Here is a 17,565-nt window from a genome sequence, read left to right as displayed (position 1 = left end):
TAAAGACAGAATGCGGCAGCTTCTCATCACTCCCAACCCCTGCCATTTCCCCAGGCAGCATCAGTTCTCCTGCCAGAGCTGCCTTTTCAGGACAGGGTGTAGGGTCGTTTCACCCATTTTTTACAACAGCGAGCGGCTCGGGAGGAAACAACCTGCATCATCACGGTTGAGCACCATAAAAGCTAGCAAATGCAACGGATGGGCATGACCAGCCTCAGCACTGCAAGCCACCTACCCAACGTACTCAACCCCCATGGGGAGTTTCAAGATCCATGCCACGAAGAGCAAGGGAGCACAGTATGAGATTCCTCCGCTGTGGCACAAGAGCTGGGAACGCCGTGGAGCTCAACCAGGGGTACTACATCGCAGAGCAGTCCCTCGGTTAGCACAGCCCTAACTCCAACCCTGTCTGCAGCATGCAGAAACCCCTGGCTCCAGGATGTGACCAAGTCCACAGCACGCTCCCCCACCAGCTATCCAAGCTCTACAGTATTCAGGAAACCCTTGTCCAGTTAAAGGAAGTTCAGAAAGCAGCAAAGCTGAGCAACGCTGGGAGGGAAACCATGGGTTTTCTTGCAGCTGAAATAGGAGGCGAGACCAAGTGCACTGCCAGCAGAGCTGATTCCAGCCTCAGCCATCTGCACCCGAACTGAGACTACTTCACTTCTTCATCCTCCTCGCTTGCACCACCAGCACCGCAACCCAACCTCAAAATCAAGGACTGGAAACATCCTCAACCTAAAAACGATCCTAATTAGGCTAAAATGTCCAGCTAATCTAGTAAACTTGCCAGTGCTAGCAGTCACAGACCCATGGGGAAACCTTATGTGGCACGAGACAAGCCTATGACTCTGTCAGCTTCCAACAGTGTGGTATTTAGTATTTAAACTATCAAAGTACTTATGAAAATGGAAACATGACCAAGTCTTTGATTCTAGATACTTCTCACAGAGTCTGCTCTCCCTTTCTTCCCGAGAGCACAAAGATGGCAGTTTACTATTTTAATGTTAATTACACTTTCTTGTTATACTCCAGACAGCGAAAAATGTTTAGGGATTTAGTCTTCTGTGTAATTACACATAATGATGAAATACAGTTTTATACTGCACTGCAGTTTTTGTTAAGGTTATTTATAATGGGGAAAGGCTAAATAGTTTGAGTTCATTATCGTTAGAGAAAAAAATTGAGGTGACCTGATCAAATTAATTTCAAATTAAGTGCAAGGAGGCTGCTAACTCCGCACAAGTCAGGAGATCAAATAAAAATAGAAGACACACTTTACATAGCAAGAAGTTAAAAGCAAGCAGGCAATCGAGGTAGAATCGCCTGAAAGGTGGCAAATGTACGTAGTCGTCAAAGAAGCCCACTGAAGCAAGCAGTGAAAATGAATAAAGAGATAGGAAAAGATTATGTATGTAAAAGGAGAAGCTGGAGGAGGAAGCGACAAACATAAACATGAAGATGGATTTGAAATAAATGGGCAGAGACAGTGCTTGTTAAGCTAACTAGATTTATTTTTCTGCCCAGAAATTCTTATGTCTTTAAGAGACTAGATCGAAGAGAGGTCTTTAATTTTAATTTTCTTGGCTTTATTGCTTTACACTAGGCCTTAATGTTATTTAACAGGAGTGAGCGTCAACCAGTTTCATTGCAAAGTCTGACTTATTTCAAAATCGTTAAATCCAAGGGGGAAACTTTCTCCTCTCGACAAATACCTCCTAAAGATGTAGAAATCAGATAAGCTAGGAAGGCTGACACCACTGAAACACTGACGGACACAGTAGGGACAGGGGAGATCATCATTCCCCCCTCCCTCCCTCTCCAAAGAAAAGGAGATGAAAAAGCAGAAGATGAGAGCCTAAACCTGGGACAAGCAGGTATCACAGTGCTGAGAACTACCTAGACACCGCGGTACAGTGCCCTGCTGCAACCAACGGTGGAACAGAGCCTACCCAGGCTCTTAAGCGCATCTCAAAAAGTAGATACATCTTTCACATTTCTCTTTGCCTCGCCAAAGCCGTGAAAGCTCTAAACATACCTCAGGGCTGGATGGTAACATATGAATAACGGTTCTGGGGACGCTCGTGGCATGCACTGCCATCGCTTAAGAGGTTTCACCTCCTGGGAAATAGAAGATAAATGAGCAAGAATCAAGACAACGGCCCCACACGAGTCATCTAGAGTAGACTCTCAAGGGTGGTTACCAGACATTGCCCAAGTTTAGCTATGATGAGTTTACTTTCAAGTCTTTGTCAAGTCATACATATATTTATATATACATAAAATTATTCAGGGCCAAAACTGGGAACACAGAGATCCCAATGGCTTTGGCCTTGTTGGAAAGACCATCTCTCCCTAGAGAGGCTGTGCTGGGGCGCTGCAGCCAGCTGACACCTGCGTGCGAGGCCAGCCCGGCTGCAAGCCAGATGCAAGCCCCAGCTGTCACTTTGATTCCTTTCCTCCACTACTCAATCTGAGCACCACATGAGATTTAAGAGACCGGCCCAAACGCCACCAAGTCCGAAAGGGCCACCAGCAGGTGCCCCACCACACAGTAAAAATATGGAGGTCTTTGGGAGCTCTGCCAATTCAAGCCATCCTTCATTCAACCGCAGTCTCCCAAGCTCCAAATGCTGCTTTCTACCACATTTTTCACCTCTCAAAATGCTGCTGCCTGGCTGAGTTTCTAGCTCCCCATTTGGGCCACACCAGAATCTCATGTTTCGCTCGCTTCCCAGTTCCCCGTGAAATATAAACTGCTCCTCTTCGCTTGAAGGCCTCACAGCTTATCTTCTCTCCATCCTCATCTCTAATTCACCCCGACACATACAGAGACCATTCGGGATAAAACTTCAAAAGTGCATTTGATGTAATTATTTCCCCCTTGTAAACGGATTACAAAAATCCTTTTATAAAAAAATACAAGAATGCTTAAATTATTGGTATGGAAAAATGTTTCTTGGTGGCAAAGTTTTTTAAAAAGTTGAGGTTTTAACATCACAAATGTAATCCTTTCTGGCTAACATTTTCAGTCTCGTGAAACATCTAGTTACAAATTGTGCATAGGGCCCTTGCTGTGCTAAGAACAAAGGAAAATGCTGCCTGTAAATAGCTTAGAGGACATCAGAAGACACTTTTCTCATCAGCAATCTTTTTAGCTTAATATAGCTCCTCTTTGCATAAAACATTGACATTTTTGCAATGTTTAGACCCAATGGTACAAATGCTGATTGTCATCCTAAGATACTAGAGTGTACCTTCACAAATATGCAAGAACATTTTGCACGCAGTAGTTCTACTTGCCTCCAAAATGTTGTATCTTAATATTTCATACTTATATATATTTAAATGTTAGTAGCAGGGGATAAATGCTAACATGCTTTTATGCTAATGCAATCACTGAAAATCCAGATAATGTTGTGTATTGGCATATACTGTTAGTGAATTATGGATACCTAAATGTACAATCCCACATGCCTAGCAATTATTTTTGTTAGTGTATTTAACTTTTATTTGCAATCAGAGCACTTGAGGATTGTTCAAATGAAGTTTACTTTTGCAAACTGCTGAATGGAAAACATTTTGTTAAAGGTTTAAAAACAGTAGGGCTGTGAGGAGGTTGCAGAGTTACAGTAAGTGCATTGCTTGGAAAACTCTAGCAGATGGAACAATGTTTGATTTGATCACAGACTCAGCAATTAAGCCCAGAACGCCTAAAATGAAGGACATACAAGAGAAACAAGAGATGAAATCTTGATTTCTTCTGTACCCTGTCACCCTCTTCCCAGTCAGAGGCACAAAAATTTGCAGGCAGATGGAGACTGGTAGGACAGCATAAATCCAGGCAATACTCAGGTGACCAGAGCATGGGACCCTCTGCCTCTAGGACCAGACCACCTGTGCAAGGCACAGTGCAAAGGCTGCTTTTCGCCACCAACTGAAGTCAATGAAGAAGGAACTGTATCAAGAGGGAGAAGTCCTGACCTGCCTTTGCCGATTTTGCAAGCTGGCCAGCCACGTGGGCTGCCCAAAGAGCTGATCCACATGAGACCTTTCTTCTCTCCAGCCTGACTGCATGAAGGCCTGGCCTGACCCAGCACAACCACCCTTGCTACAGCAGTTGCATGTAAATCTACGATGAAACTATTGCCTGAAGGAAGGGAAGAAACCATTGGCCTGAGCCAACCTGGCTGGTTTTGCTTGAAGACACTTAGGAGGTGGCTGCAAAGCCATTCGGCTACCGTGGGACCATTGCCTCTTGCACACGTAAGGCTCAGTTCTGATGCCAGCAGTTGTCACAGCCCACCCAGGACTCACTCAAAGTCTGCACAGGCAGAAGAAACTGCCTGCTGCACACTGCCTTGTCCTTCACTTGTGTTCCTTCCTCCACCTGCCTGCGTCTCCCTACTGCCTTGTCTTATACTAAGATCTCATCTACTTAAAGAAATTCTCATGTCTAAAATAGACATTAAAAGAGTACCTTGTGTGCAAGTGGAGGTAGAGGGGACTTCTGTGCCTATTCCAGCATGCTTAATCACTGCATAGAAAGTGGAACACCTATAGGAGCACATATGGTACATCTGCATTCAAAGTAGGACCTGACGCCAGCACCAGACACTGAGTACAGATCAGGTCATATCCCCAGTGAGCTTTGCCACCTCTGGGCATTTACTCACCAAGTCTCACTATTTGGCCAAGGCTCCTAGGAACAAACATGATGGAAAGAAATAACAAGAGCCCCCTCACCTCGAAAGAACACAACAGAAAACGTGCAGAGCGAAGCACCTGAAATGCCTCCGGCAGTTGAAATGGAACACAGAATAAGCTGAGGAAATGTATGAACAAACAAATTAACCAGATAGCACAAAGTAGACAAGTTGGCATGTAGGTGTCTATTGAATAAGAAAGCTTAAGCACAGCAAGGCAAGAAATCAGGCATAATATTCCTCATATTTTGGAACCAAGCTCTCAGACAATGCATCATCTGAGCCACTTTAATATTACCATCTGTCAGAATGTCCTCTTAAAAAAAATAAAAATAAAAGCAGTTAAAAGTTTCCAAAGCAGAATTTGAATATTTTTGTATTAGAAAAGATACAGTCTCTGTCCAAACAAAGGCATTTGCAATTAAGTAAGAAACACTATCCAAAATCATCAATTTAAGGTCACTGATACATGCTTATATCATGAGACAGTGACTTTCTTGAGTTCTAATCATGTCATATTACCTAAATCAGGAAAGACGTGATCTAATACTCCCCTTTATTTTGCAGCTCGCTTCTGAATGTTTCCAGAGTTTCTGCACAATTTTCTCTTTATGAATCACAGAATAAAGACTCTACTTGCTATCAAAGAGCCTAACAAAACAATTACAGACATTGTTTCAAATGTTAAGGTGTGCCAGAATATGAAGAAAGGGTCTGTGTTCTGATATGAAAGAATATATCTCACTGTGACCAGTAAGTCAAGCTCTGTTTCAAACTATGAGCGAGATCCTTTTCTGGTGTAAATCAGTGCAACTGCTGCTGTCAGTGAGGCCATATTAATTTACACATGCTGAGGACCAACTGCATTGTATATAAGACTGCAAAAGAAACGCAGATTTTCAGACTGTATATTAGACTAAGTGATAAATAATTTATAACGGAGGAGAAGGTGATCATATTTTTAAGTACAGAACTAGGCAGATATAATGGCCCTAGCTTTCAATCTTCACTCTGCATTTCTGACCTTGAATTTTCAGCCCACCCAACGCTTTTCTAAAGCCTCTATGCACATGAATGTGTAGCGCATGAATATGTATAAACACATACATGAGCACACAACAAAACCCAAAAGCCAGTAAAATAAAAAGGGCACCGATAAAAGCCAATGGGCCTATGCAGGACAGTCCATACCACCACTCAGTCCAAGGGAAATTGGCCCCTTCAGGCAGAAGCCATCACTTCATGAATACCAAACATGCCTCTACTAGGTCTGTTCTTGGCTCAGTCTGTTGACACCCATCACCTCAGAGTCTAACGACACCCCTCGGGTTTATGCCTGTGGGGCAGAGGTACGCATCTGTTGGGGAAAAAAAAAAAAGAGAGAGAGAGAGAGAAAGAAAGAAAGAAAAGAAAACCCTTGAAAGACCACAGTAATTGCTGTGTCTCCAAAATCACCATTGCATGGCTCTGAAGCAGACCCAGCGCAGGGAGCAGAACAAAGCTCCTCTGCAGCACTCGGAACTGCATCATCCTTGAAACCTCCTCTGAGGAAGGGCTGCTGAGAGGAGGGGAGACAGAACTGTCCCCCTTGGATTTTGTAAAAGGGAGGAGCCTGGGGAAAAAAATATCAAGAAATAATCACAGGTTTCTATGCTGAATTATCTTCAACTAAGTCTAATGAGCAGGGTGAGGATGGACTGAAGAACAGAATGAAGGAAGTGATGAGCTGCAAGGAAAGGTCCAGGCAACGGAGAAGATATTTTTCTTGGGTTTGTTGTCACCAATCAATCCATCAGAAAGATGAAAAGAAGCACATAGCCTGCCTGGTCTTCTAAGGCTCCTTTTCCCTTTCCATTCAACCCCTGAGGACACAGCTCACCTGGACAGCGCAGCTCCCAGCACGAAGGCAGCATGTTCCTTGAGTATGGCCTCTGTGCTGTTCAACGCGTTAATCACCAGCTGAAGTCCACCCAAGGAAAGGAAATCTTTAGCGTTGTCCACCTGCAAAAGAGCCAGGTTCCCAATCAGTATGGAGCTTAACATACCACCAAAAGCCTCACCAACTTGTCAAAACCATCTTGTTTCAGAATGAACAGCATCAATTCTTCTTTCCTTCGGTTTTAAAAGCAATTCAAAACTAACGGAAAAAGATTTTGGCTGGCATTTCCTACAATCCTGCCTGCAAGCAATGCATGTCATGTTTGCAGAAACACTGTCTACTGACAGGTGGCTATTATCAAATGCAGAAAGCATCACTGAAAACGCGAATACTTTGATTAGCTATCAAAAATTCCCTTGGCACATGTTGCAGTAGTTCAGGAAATCTGACAATGTCAAAACCAAAAAAACACCCAGTTCTCTGCTCTCTCACTTGAGAAGGCCATTACTGTGCACCCAGGGAACTACCGTGTTTTACAAATGCATAAACAGAGCTGTAATTGTGGCGCCAGGAGTTAGAAATGCTTAAGAGCCTGTCAGCAGCAATGGTACATCAACAGCATCTCCTCAGCTTCTGGTCCCAGCAAGGCGCCCAGGATAGTCCAGGCATTTGTCATTAACTCCGTCCACAGCTTCATGGGAATGTGAAAAGTAAAAAGCCAGACTCTATTTGAAAGGGCGAGCAAGAAATTTTCCCTGAGGGCAGACTAGCCCATAAATTTTCTAAAGCAGACAACGCTGGACTAACTGCCACAAGGGAAAAGCATAAGCACTAGTGGGAATTCCTCCAGTAAATTCATCATCCTTCAACTTTAAACAAACTTGGGGCTAACCAGACAAAATCACAGCGGACATCTGTTCTTCAAGAGAACATCAGAAAAGGGCTCCAGGTGGTTTGCAAACAGAATTTAGAGAAACAGTGCAAAGTGCTTCAAGTATAAAATTCAGTCCAAAGTCAAAGTGATGCATTTTGCTTTTAAAGGATTTTAAACAAGCTTAAAAGGGAATCTCCGAAGAATTTTCGAAATTGCTTGTGCAATTTTTTTTTTTTTTTTTTTTTTAGAATTCCAACATTTCCCTTTCACAAAAAACACAAAGACAACAGCATATGTTGCAGACGGAAATGGAATATAAAAATGAGTATCAGCTGGGTAAAACGACCTTTCCCGTTTTAGTACACAGACTAAAGTGATGGGGTAATACAGAATAAACACCACAAATGATGCAGAATATGTCAGACTAACATATTTTCCAAGTTTGAACGATCTCTCTTTTAGTAAACAGTGATTTTTATGCTTAGTTATTTTTATCTTGACTGTGTACCTTCCCCAAAATTGGCCATGAGACAGATAATCTAAGATGCTCAAGAGAATGAAGAAACTATTTAGCTCGATGTCCCATAGGTCTTAAGCAAAGCATGAACTGGGGAGCTATAGATCTGCTGCTCCCACTGGGACAACACCTGAGCATCCTCCAGCCACTCGCTGCCCCTCTGAAAAGCTGACGCTAGAAAACATGTCCATCAAGGTCTGCTGTACATCATTCAGGATCTGCAGCAGCATTTTCACCCTTTCAGACCCTATTCTTCTAATTTTCCCTGAAAACTGGTCCTGAGATACCTCTCGCCTTTCTGCAGGTCAGTCTTTGTCTAGACGGAAATTTATGCAGCAATCTAAATTAGTCTACTAGGGCTGCTTTTATTGCTCAATTCGCTGTAAAGTATAAACTCCGAGGCTGTGTTAAAATCAGGTTTAGAAGTTTATATCCGCTCATGACAGAAAAAAGCCTAGTTAGCCAACCTATCGGTCTGCTGGTTCATGAGAAAATGCTGCGCCACAGAGAATTTTACATTCAGGGTTGGCTGTGGCAGAACCAACTGTCGCTGCATCCTCATCGGAAATCAGCTCCTTTTGGTTAGTTCTAGTTCCAGGAGAGACCCCTCTCAATTTGAGAATAAAAATTGCAACGTAAAATACGTTTTCAGGATGTATTTACTTTTTAAACCTCAGGTTTTGTTTGCTGGAGTCTGCTGTGAAAGCCACTTCTCACTTACCATTAAAGAACAAAAAAAAAAAAAAAAAAAAAAAAAAAACAAGAAAAAACACCCAAACTCAACAAACTTGAAAGTATGAAGCTCCCTGGGGAGCGGGGAAGGCGCTGCAGAGCTGCTGGGAAGCAGTCAGCCTGCACCTTGCTTCAGTCTGCCGAAAACAGCTCCAAAGCGAGGCAAAGATCAAAAGAGCTCTCGGGTACAGCACACACGCAAGCTTGGAGGGGAGGGGGCTGCAAGAAGAGCAAACGCAACAGCAGGAAGGCAGGGAGCAACTTCAAAACGGAGGAGAAGGAAAACGAGGGGAGATGGGAGAGAAAATGGTGAAAAATGAGAGGGGCAAAGCGGCACGGGAGCAGGGAGGAAGTCAGCAGAGAGACATGGTGTAGCGTGGCAGCGCAGGGAAGAGGCAACGATGAGGGGAGTAAATAACTGAAAGGTCCTGCGAAGCACGCAACGGGGCCCAGGCGCCGCGGCGCACTGCTGCGCAAGCACCACGAACTCTGTTTATATGAGTTATGCTCCGGCCTCTTCACATTTGCATTTGTTTTTTTATGCATTACGGATAACCTAGCAAGCCAAAGCTCCCTGCTCTTCCTCCAAAACGAGCTCCCTGACACACCAGGGCAAACCACGACCGACGAGGAGCGAGGCGGCCGAGCAAACGCCGAGCCCCAGGGCTGAGCTCCCACCGGCCACCTCCAAGGAGGAGGCACGTCGCGCACCTCGGAGGCCAGCGGCCCGGAGCTGAGCTACTAGCAGAAACGGTGACTTATTACCCCAGGGAAGAGGCGCCTTCAGTCTTCGAGTAGCACACGGCGCTGACGTATTTGGCTGTCGTTCCATCATCACGGGAAGCTGGGGCTGCTAAAGGCAGCAGCAGGCAGAGATAACACTCTGGGTACATTCAGCTAGCTGGGAGGAGGAAGAGCCACGCTGGCTAAAGCACGAGCCGTGCTTCTTCCCAGCTGTTTGGCAGCGCGCGAACCGAACGATGCTGCTATCAATACACTGAGGAGTCTCTCTTCCGGGCCAGCCTCCCTGACATTTCCCCTCTTTCTGACCCATTTGATGCTGAACACGGTTCCCTCTGATGCTCCAGGCCCACAGTACAGATAATGGGGGCTGGTTCCCCGCCATACCGGTCTGAGTTACACAGCAGCTTCAAATTATCCCACCTTACGTTTTACGCAGGCAGGATTTTTGCTGGAATGGGCCAGAATATTACACTGAAATCCAAATCCTCATAAGGGTGCTTTTTAGCATGCTGGCCAGCCGCTCTGACACCCTTAACCAGACTGAATTAGCCTCAAGTATAAATATTAAGCTCTTTGGGCGACTGTTGTGCACACTTATTCTAAGTCAGGCAGACGCCGGCAGTGAAACAAAAGTGTTTCGAACAAACAGCAAGGAACCTCCTGCATATACAGGATAGAGATTGAGTGTAGGAACCCAAGACAGAGAGCCCTGGGAGAAAATCCCCTTTTATTAACGCGGGACGATGCGCAGACTCCATCTTTCATCAGCTCATTCCTTCAGCGGATTTCTCAAGGAAAACATCTGTGTTTTATTATTTTTTTTTTAAACAAATGTCATGCCAGTAAAAGGTCTCACGCTACCATCTCTCAGAAGTTCTCTCTTTTATCCTGTGAAAAGACAAAGTCACCAGCAGCAACAGTGGCAACTGGCCTGCTCCGCCTCTCCACTGGCTCCAGGTAGAACGCAGCAGGCCCACCAACCTCCAGGTGATGCAGGAGAGCACTGGGTCTCCAAGCAAAGACTGCCACCAAGCCAGCTGCTGGGCTGGGAAAGCGTTCTGGGAACGAGGGTTTAACGTTGGCTGGGATGGGGGGGAGGGGGGGAACTGCCAGCCCTTCCACACAAGGCACAATGCAGTCACGAGCCTTGAGGACCAACCACGCAGCCAAGGAGAGTCTGTGAGCCCAGCCAGCCCACAGCAAACAGGAGGCAAAAACGTGCGAGCTTACAGCAGAGCCAGAGATTTCAGGAAAAAGGAAAAAAAAAAAAGTGTGAGCATAAAGCAGCAAGAAAGATTTCAGGAAATATATTCCACTTCACACACAGTCAATTAGCACAGCTCAGCTGATGCTCAGCAGCTTTCCATGTGCTGGAGCCTTCAGTCATTTCTGACATCGGCCCAGCTGCGAGAGAGGCTCTACACGCCGTTTCTTAGTCACAATGTAGGCTTTTGGTCAAGTCTGCCATCTTGCTTGGTATAAAGGTGTTCTCGGTGAATCTGATGCAGAGAAACCTACCTAACCACAGAGGCCTTTCATGGAAGAAGAGAGGGGTTTCTGTTTTGTTTTGTAAAGCAGCCACCACCATACTGACCTAAAAATTGCAGTTAAACCTCATTTTCATAAAATAATCAGCATATAAAAGAATAAAAAGAGAAGGGGAAAAAAAAGACTAAGAACAGACAACAAATCAGGGAATGCTAAACCATAGGTAATGCTCACTACTGTTAAGAGTGGATGATATATATAAGAACTTGGATATAAAATAAGCTTGCAGTGGCCTTCTGACATCTGGTATTGTTCGAAAATTATGATAACTACGCAACTTGTATTACTGATACTAATAAGAAAAGTAAGACCACATTTATGATACCACCCATATTCCGTGGACTTTACATGGTAGTTATCAATGATTTTTAGTTACCTGATGAACATAATATTCCAGATCATAGAGCGCTGCTACTTTTTCATCCAGCGTAGAAGCAGAGCTGTTGAATTTGCTGATTAATTTAACCATGATTTCATAATCTGTTTCCAACTTCACATTCAGCTTTTCAAACTCCTCCTTCAGTTCTTCTATGGGACGAAACTTCTTTCTCACCTCTTCCTCACGGGCCTTGGAAATGGCAAACAAAAACCAGATATGAAGGCAGGTGAGAAACAGTCCTAAAGGAACAAGTCATCTCAAACAACCCCAGTCCCCACATTATTTACAAGGTGAATGTGGCCATCTCAGCAACTGGATATACCGCTCTGCTTCAGAGATGCAAGGGCAGAGCTGGAAGGTATCTATATTCTCCTGGGAGAAGATGCTAAGTCTGAGAGGACTTCTGCTCAGGTCAAGCCTCCCAGTTCCTTGTGATGCTTCCTACCACCTGACTTACTCTGGTTCAAATGACTGGCTACTGTAGATCCCCCTGCACGTAGGCATTTACTTCAGGCTGCGGCTGGCGGGACACAGCCCAGACACCCAGAGGCTATAAATTGTGACACTGAGCTCTGCAACATTTAAGGTAGATCCTTCTGAATGTAGTCCCAACATGAACAGAGCAGTCTGCTGGGCACTTCGGCACTTCTAAGAAGCCCATCAACCTAGTTATCTGTAAAATAAAGCCCGTGTTTACCAGCATGAAATCCCCAAGCAGCTTAGCCTGTACTTATTTGTTCACCATTTCTACGTCCCATATGCCTTTCAAAAGTACATAAAGCACAAAAGCAGGAAGCACTGCTGGGCTCAGTTGGCCTGGAAGTGGATGTTATCATGACCTGACTGGATAAAGCCCTGAGCAACCTCTTCTAATCTTACAGACATCCCTGTTCAGAGGAGGAAGTTGGACTGGAGACCTCCAGAGGTCCCTTTAAATCTGAATTATTTTGTGATTCAATGCCACAATGTTTAGTCCATTCAGTGGTAACAATCGTACCACACTGATAAGTGCAGTTATCAATGTCTCCTCAGGTGTGGGCAAAGCATCTTTCCTCATCTCAATCACTTAACACATTTCAGAACCTCTTTCTCTCTCACTGAAACATATGTATTTGCTATCGGGGCCAGAAGAAAGAAGCTGCCAGAAAGCAAAGTTGAAGGACTAGCTACAAGGCAGCAAGTAGCTGAAGTGCAGGGCCAGAGAGCTCTGCTGGCAGTTAGCTTCTTCTGCAGCGTTGCCTGTCTCCGTTGTACAAACGGCATCTAAGAGGCTTGATAGCCCACGCGAGCTGGGCAAAGGCATGCAGTAGGCCAGGAAAGGGCTCTTCCAGAGATACAAGGGAGCATCAGAGGCTGCAGAGACCTAGGCTCCAGCATCATCACCAGGGCCACCTGGGCAGGCGGGGAGCTGAGCCTGGCACACCACGAGGAAGGAGAAAGCAGAGACCAGGCTGAAGATGAGCTACCTCAAGAGCAAGAGAAAGCAGCAGGGATGTTTCTTCAGAAAGTATTCTCTCACGAACAGAAATACTCCAGGATGTTTTAACAGGTGGCCCCCAATCAGAGGCTGTGCAAGTGCAGTGCTCCTTTCCTGTCTAACATGCCCTGGTGGTAAACGTTGCCCCTTTCTAGTACACGTGAAAGAAACCTGAGGACTCAAGCTATCAAACAGAAAAAAAAATCAGCGATGGAAGTTAAAGTACTGTCAATCTAATGGCAGCTGTTTGTAATTGTCAAATTAATTTGCACTAGCAACTACTGGGCTAATTACTGTAGGTGACACACAGAAACACAAAATGCTATCCCCACTCTAACCACACAAGAATTGCTTTATAAAAGCATACACTGGAACATGCTTCGTGTACCTCGATTTACTTTGACATAGTCGCTTCAATTTGTCCCCTGCAGGAGTGATTTTTAATGGAATACTTTAGGTCTATTACATGTAGCTGTTTTTAGCCCAGTTGCTGGGACAACAGCTATTCTAACGATTTTATTTTAAAATAAGGCTTATTTTCTTGTAATAGAGTATCACTAATTTTTGCATTTAAATGATACCCATTTCAAAAAGTCCTGCTACCATTATTGCTAGCTGCTACATAAATAATCTTCTGGAAAGTAAAACACTGCCCAGGAGTTGAGCAGGGGAAAAGAGACTTTCTGGGACTCAAAGACTTCCTGAGCCTTGACTCTTACCTCAGTTTTACTCCAGCTGAAGCAAGGTCAAGATACCAGGAGGAGCTAAGCTCAAGTAAACATTCTTTAGTGGTAGAGGGGGAAAAGGTTGTGATCAACCTGATGGGTCATTTATCATCCAATCAGTACAATGTCAGCGACTGTCACTGTCCTGGGCACCAGCTCCAAGCCCAAAGAGCGCTGAAGGAGCACAAGCATCTCATTTCACTTTGGACTGCAAACTCTTTGTAACTAATCAGTCAAGAGCTGAGAACCATGGGTGAAAGTCTGTGTTAAACTAGCTGAGAAGGAGGTCTTATTCACAAAATTCCCTGCTGTTCTTTTCATGACTTTTTCTGAAATAGAGCTGTGTCCCAGACTTTACACCACTCTCTGTGGCATATCTGGCAGACTTGTCACTGACTTCAGTAGAACAAAAAATAAACTAATGAGACATCATCCTGATCAAGAGAACCCCAAGTAACTACTGTATGCTCACCAATTTGCTGAGAATAGAACTGCTGATGAAATAACAGTGCTCCTTTTCTGTAAGCTGTTCAAGTCTAATTCTTACTCACTGATTTCTTATTTGAAAGTATTCACCCCATTGTTTATGTGAATAAAGTTCAGCCTGTGCTTCACCAGAGCCATTTGTTTTTCGCTGCCCAGCACACAAGATTAAATATTTCAATCATGAAATCTCTCCTGGATCCTGCTGTGCCAGTGGAGGAGGGTGTTATGTCCTTTAGCTTGTCAATGGCTACCAATGGCTATCAATGATTCTCAAACAGAAGAACTTTTGCTGCACCTTCTTCATTCTAAGGAGAACAATGAATAGAAGATAACTTCCTAGACAAATAACCATCATGCTGAAATTCATTCCACTTTGGGGTTCTGCAACATTTTTGTGAATGAAGCAGCAGTTGAGCAAATAATGCAAACACATGGAAAGGAAATCAGCCCATGGGTCCACAAAGGGCTTGTAACAACTCTTCTGTATTACTAATTTGAGTCTAAGCACACTGGTGCCCAAACAGAAAACTTAGGGGAGAAGCAACTCAGCATAAAGCTTAAGGACTGTAGATGCTTTTGGTTTATAGGAAAGATCCAATAGTTTCACTTTAGCACTGACACATCAAGGAAGAAATTTGGTGTCGGGATGGTTATGTCAAGATCGTGTATCTAGTTTGCTGGTTCAGGTCGCACTCGCTTGACTGAAAACTAGAAAGTATCAACAGTGCAGTCATCAAACGACAATAAACTGCTGATCCCAGCCTATTCCATCGCTGCAGCACCTCTTCCACTGATAGTCTATGGAATAATTATTATCGAGAAACACTGTGAACGGTGAGGGTACATTTAAGTAACTATAGGCAAAAGAATCAGCTTGCAACACAAGGCCTTTAAGTCTGAACTAAATAAAAATGATCTAAAGTTTTCTATTTTTTACAGAAAAGCCAGGATTAGTAACAAAAGGGATCAAAGTTTCCCAGGAAACATGTCACTGGCAGAGTAGGGAAACTATTTTAGGCACATGTTCACCAGAAGATTAGTTTGTATAGTAATGACCCGAGCAACTTCTTTAACCATCATATTTCCAAGACATACTATGTAGGGCATTTGCATTAGTATGTTGTACATTGATTTTGAATTAGGGAACTATCTTTACCATTCTTTCTGTCTTCTCACTTTCCTTCATTTTAGCCAAAGCCTCTTTGAGCTCCTGCGATGTGAACGAATTTGAGTCAATATCCATCTTGCCCAGCCTTGCAGAGGAAACAAAACAAAACGTTTTATGAGTGAACAATTTTATCTATGTTATTTTCATTTGTGATACAATAACAATGGATAGTATCAGGAGGAAAGAAGCTAAGAGCACTACATTTCCACGCATCTCATCTACAACATAAAGAAAAACGCCATGCTTGACAGAAGATTAGGCTGAATGCTGTATTTCTTGTGTGGTTTGTAGACACCTCACCCTGACAATCGTAAAAGGCTTCATAATCTGTATGCTGATCCAGAATCTCAACTACTAATACACAATAAAAGTAGCTGATTAATTTATGCTTCTGAGATGCATGTAGGAATATAAAAAAATAGGAAATGTTTCACAGGCAAAAAAGCACCACTGTTCCTCTAGAACAGTGCCAAGGACTTCCAAGCTTTAACGTGGATGTATGGAGACCTACAGCTCAAGTTCTCATGATTGTCATACACAGATCAAGTTAAGGAAAGAGTAATCCCAAGGAAAAATCAGACAGAAATGCTTAGAAGCACACTGTGTTGCTCTTTACACTGATCTCTTTGGTTTGAGGAATTTATCTTGGCCAGTAACACTCTTCACAGGCAAAAGAAAAGCCAAGGACTGGAGCATCCTTAGAGCTTCTCTGTACTTTGAATGCAAGGAAAAGAGGGGAAGAAGGGAGGAAAGCAATGGTAGATCTCATGCACTTTGGGAAAGAAAGTTCCCCATAGTTACTAAGCTTGTCTTTGTTGCGAATGAACCAAGGAGAAGGTCAGCACAAGTGAAACTTTTTTTAAAACAAATTAAACAATCTAGGTACAGTGAAAGTTGTGAGATCTAAGGAGGACATCAGCAATAATTGAGGTGCAGATCAGTGCTCCAAGCCCACTAACAACTGCAAGTTAAACTTACAATGTATCTGTCTAAGGCCAACAGAAAGAAAGCCCCCAGAACTGCTCTGGTGACTTCAGTGTGGGGAATCGTTTTGGACCGATTGCTGTAGATATTTCCAAGGAGCGTGTGTCCTTCAGAGAACCACACTGCATGTTTAGTTTCAGAATCACAGCACAGGGAGCTACAGCAGGCCTCTCTAAATACATAATCGGAGCGCTTTTACCACCGTGCCAAAATGGAAAGCAAAGGATAAGGCCCAGCTCTCAGAACTGCCAACCACCCAAACCTGCAATTAAGTCCCTGGAAGAGATAGCAATTCAGTGTACCAGGGCACTTGGCCTCCAACAAAAGACACAAAATCAACAGTCAATCTATCTCTGCAGAGCAAGAAGGCAAGTACTTTACATCACTATACCTTTTTCTTCTTTTCTCTTCTCTCATGTCACTTTTTCCATTTTCACTGTCTGAGAGTTTGGCTTCTCTTTCTCCCGTCTGCAGATTTAATCGTACATGTGACCCTGCAGGAACAGCTTGACCTACAAACAAAGGTTAGATTATTTTAGGCCACAGGCATTATTTGAGGTTTGCGCATGCAGGGAAGTCGCACCCTTTATTTGAGAGAAAGGGAATCAAAGCCACAGAAAAGCCACAGCCTTTATTGTGAAAACGAGCAGAGCTCCTTGCTGCTGATCACTCTTCCATTCAGCAATGCCCCTTGGACACAGGGGTTATTTTAACCTTTCAGAAATACCATGCTGTCCTGCCTGAACACTTCTTCCCTAGCTGGTGCCCTTCCAGCCAGGCTGCTGGCTTCATTACCAAGGGTGTTCACCGAGGAGAAACCCAGAGCCAGGCAGAGCTCCCATGAAGAACACAGGCTTCCACCTTCATAAAGCAGTGATCTGACCTCTGGGGAGCCAGTGCCAAAGAAACCACTAAAAAAATCCTCATTGGGAGTTGATTTTGAAGCTATTTGGACGTGGGTGGAGGGCATAAAACACAGTTGCCAAGAGGAAATCAGAGCACACACAGATATTCAGTGTATGTGGCTGAAGGAACATCAAGTGGACCACTATGAGGTTTTGTTGCTTTGGAAACTCTATTAAAAGAAATGGTTGATCAGTATTACGTGCCAACAAAAATACACAGACTATAACATTAAGGTTTGATTTTAAATGCATAGAGGATGGGAAATTCAGAGCACTTTTCTTGGTCATTTCTTGCAGAATGCCACAATTACACCGAAAACTGTCACGATGGACAACCGTTGCACAGGGGCAGAGAGCTGACAATATTTAATTCCACTGTCTTGAGTGAGCGTCCTCTTTTTTTAATGCAAGAAATCTGCCTGCTTGAGAGAGCAGGGTCAC

The 17,565-nt window shown here is 43.9% G+C and overlaps 1 protein-coding gene across 5 annotated transcripts in view; it reads right to left on the bottom strand.

Annotated features, from left to right (window-relative positions):
* Positions 1–17,565, bottom strand: part of SIL1 (SIL1 nucleotide exchange factor) — a 113,605-nt gene that overhangs the window by 31,754 nt on the left and 64,286 nt on the right. For all 5 annotated transcript variants that reach the window (XM_062587148.1, XM_062587147.1, XM_062587146.1 and 2 more), the window contains 4 exons: positions 16,611–16,731; positions 15,224–15,320; positions 11,377–11,568; positions 6,586–6,707 (listed from right to left, as the gene is read on the bottom strand). In XM_062587148.1, coding sequence (XP_062443132.1) covers positions 6,586–6,707; positions 11,377–11,568; positions 15,224–15,320; positions 16,611–16,731 — 532 coding nt within the window. The remainder of the gene's footprint in view (positions 1–6,585; positions 6,708–11,376; positions 11,569–15,223; positions 15,321–16,610; positions 16,732–17,565) is intronic.

This window comes from Rhea pennata, chromosome 14, assembly GCF_028389875.1.
Source record: "Rhea pennata isolate bPtePen1 chromosome 14, bPtePen1.pri, whole genome shotgun sequence".
Classification (NCBI taxonomy): domain Eukaryota; kingdom Metazoa; phylum Chordata; class Aves; order Rheiformes; family Rheidae; genus Rhea; species Rhea pennata.
The sequence above is the reverse complement of the archived record's forward strand: the minus strand, read 5'-3'. Positions and strand labels throughout refer to the sequence as shown.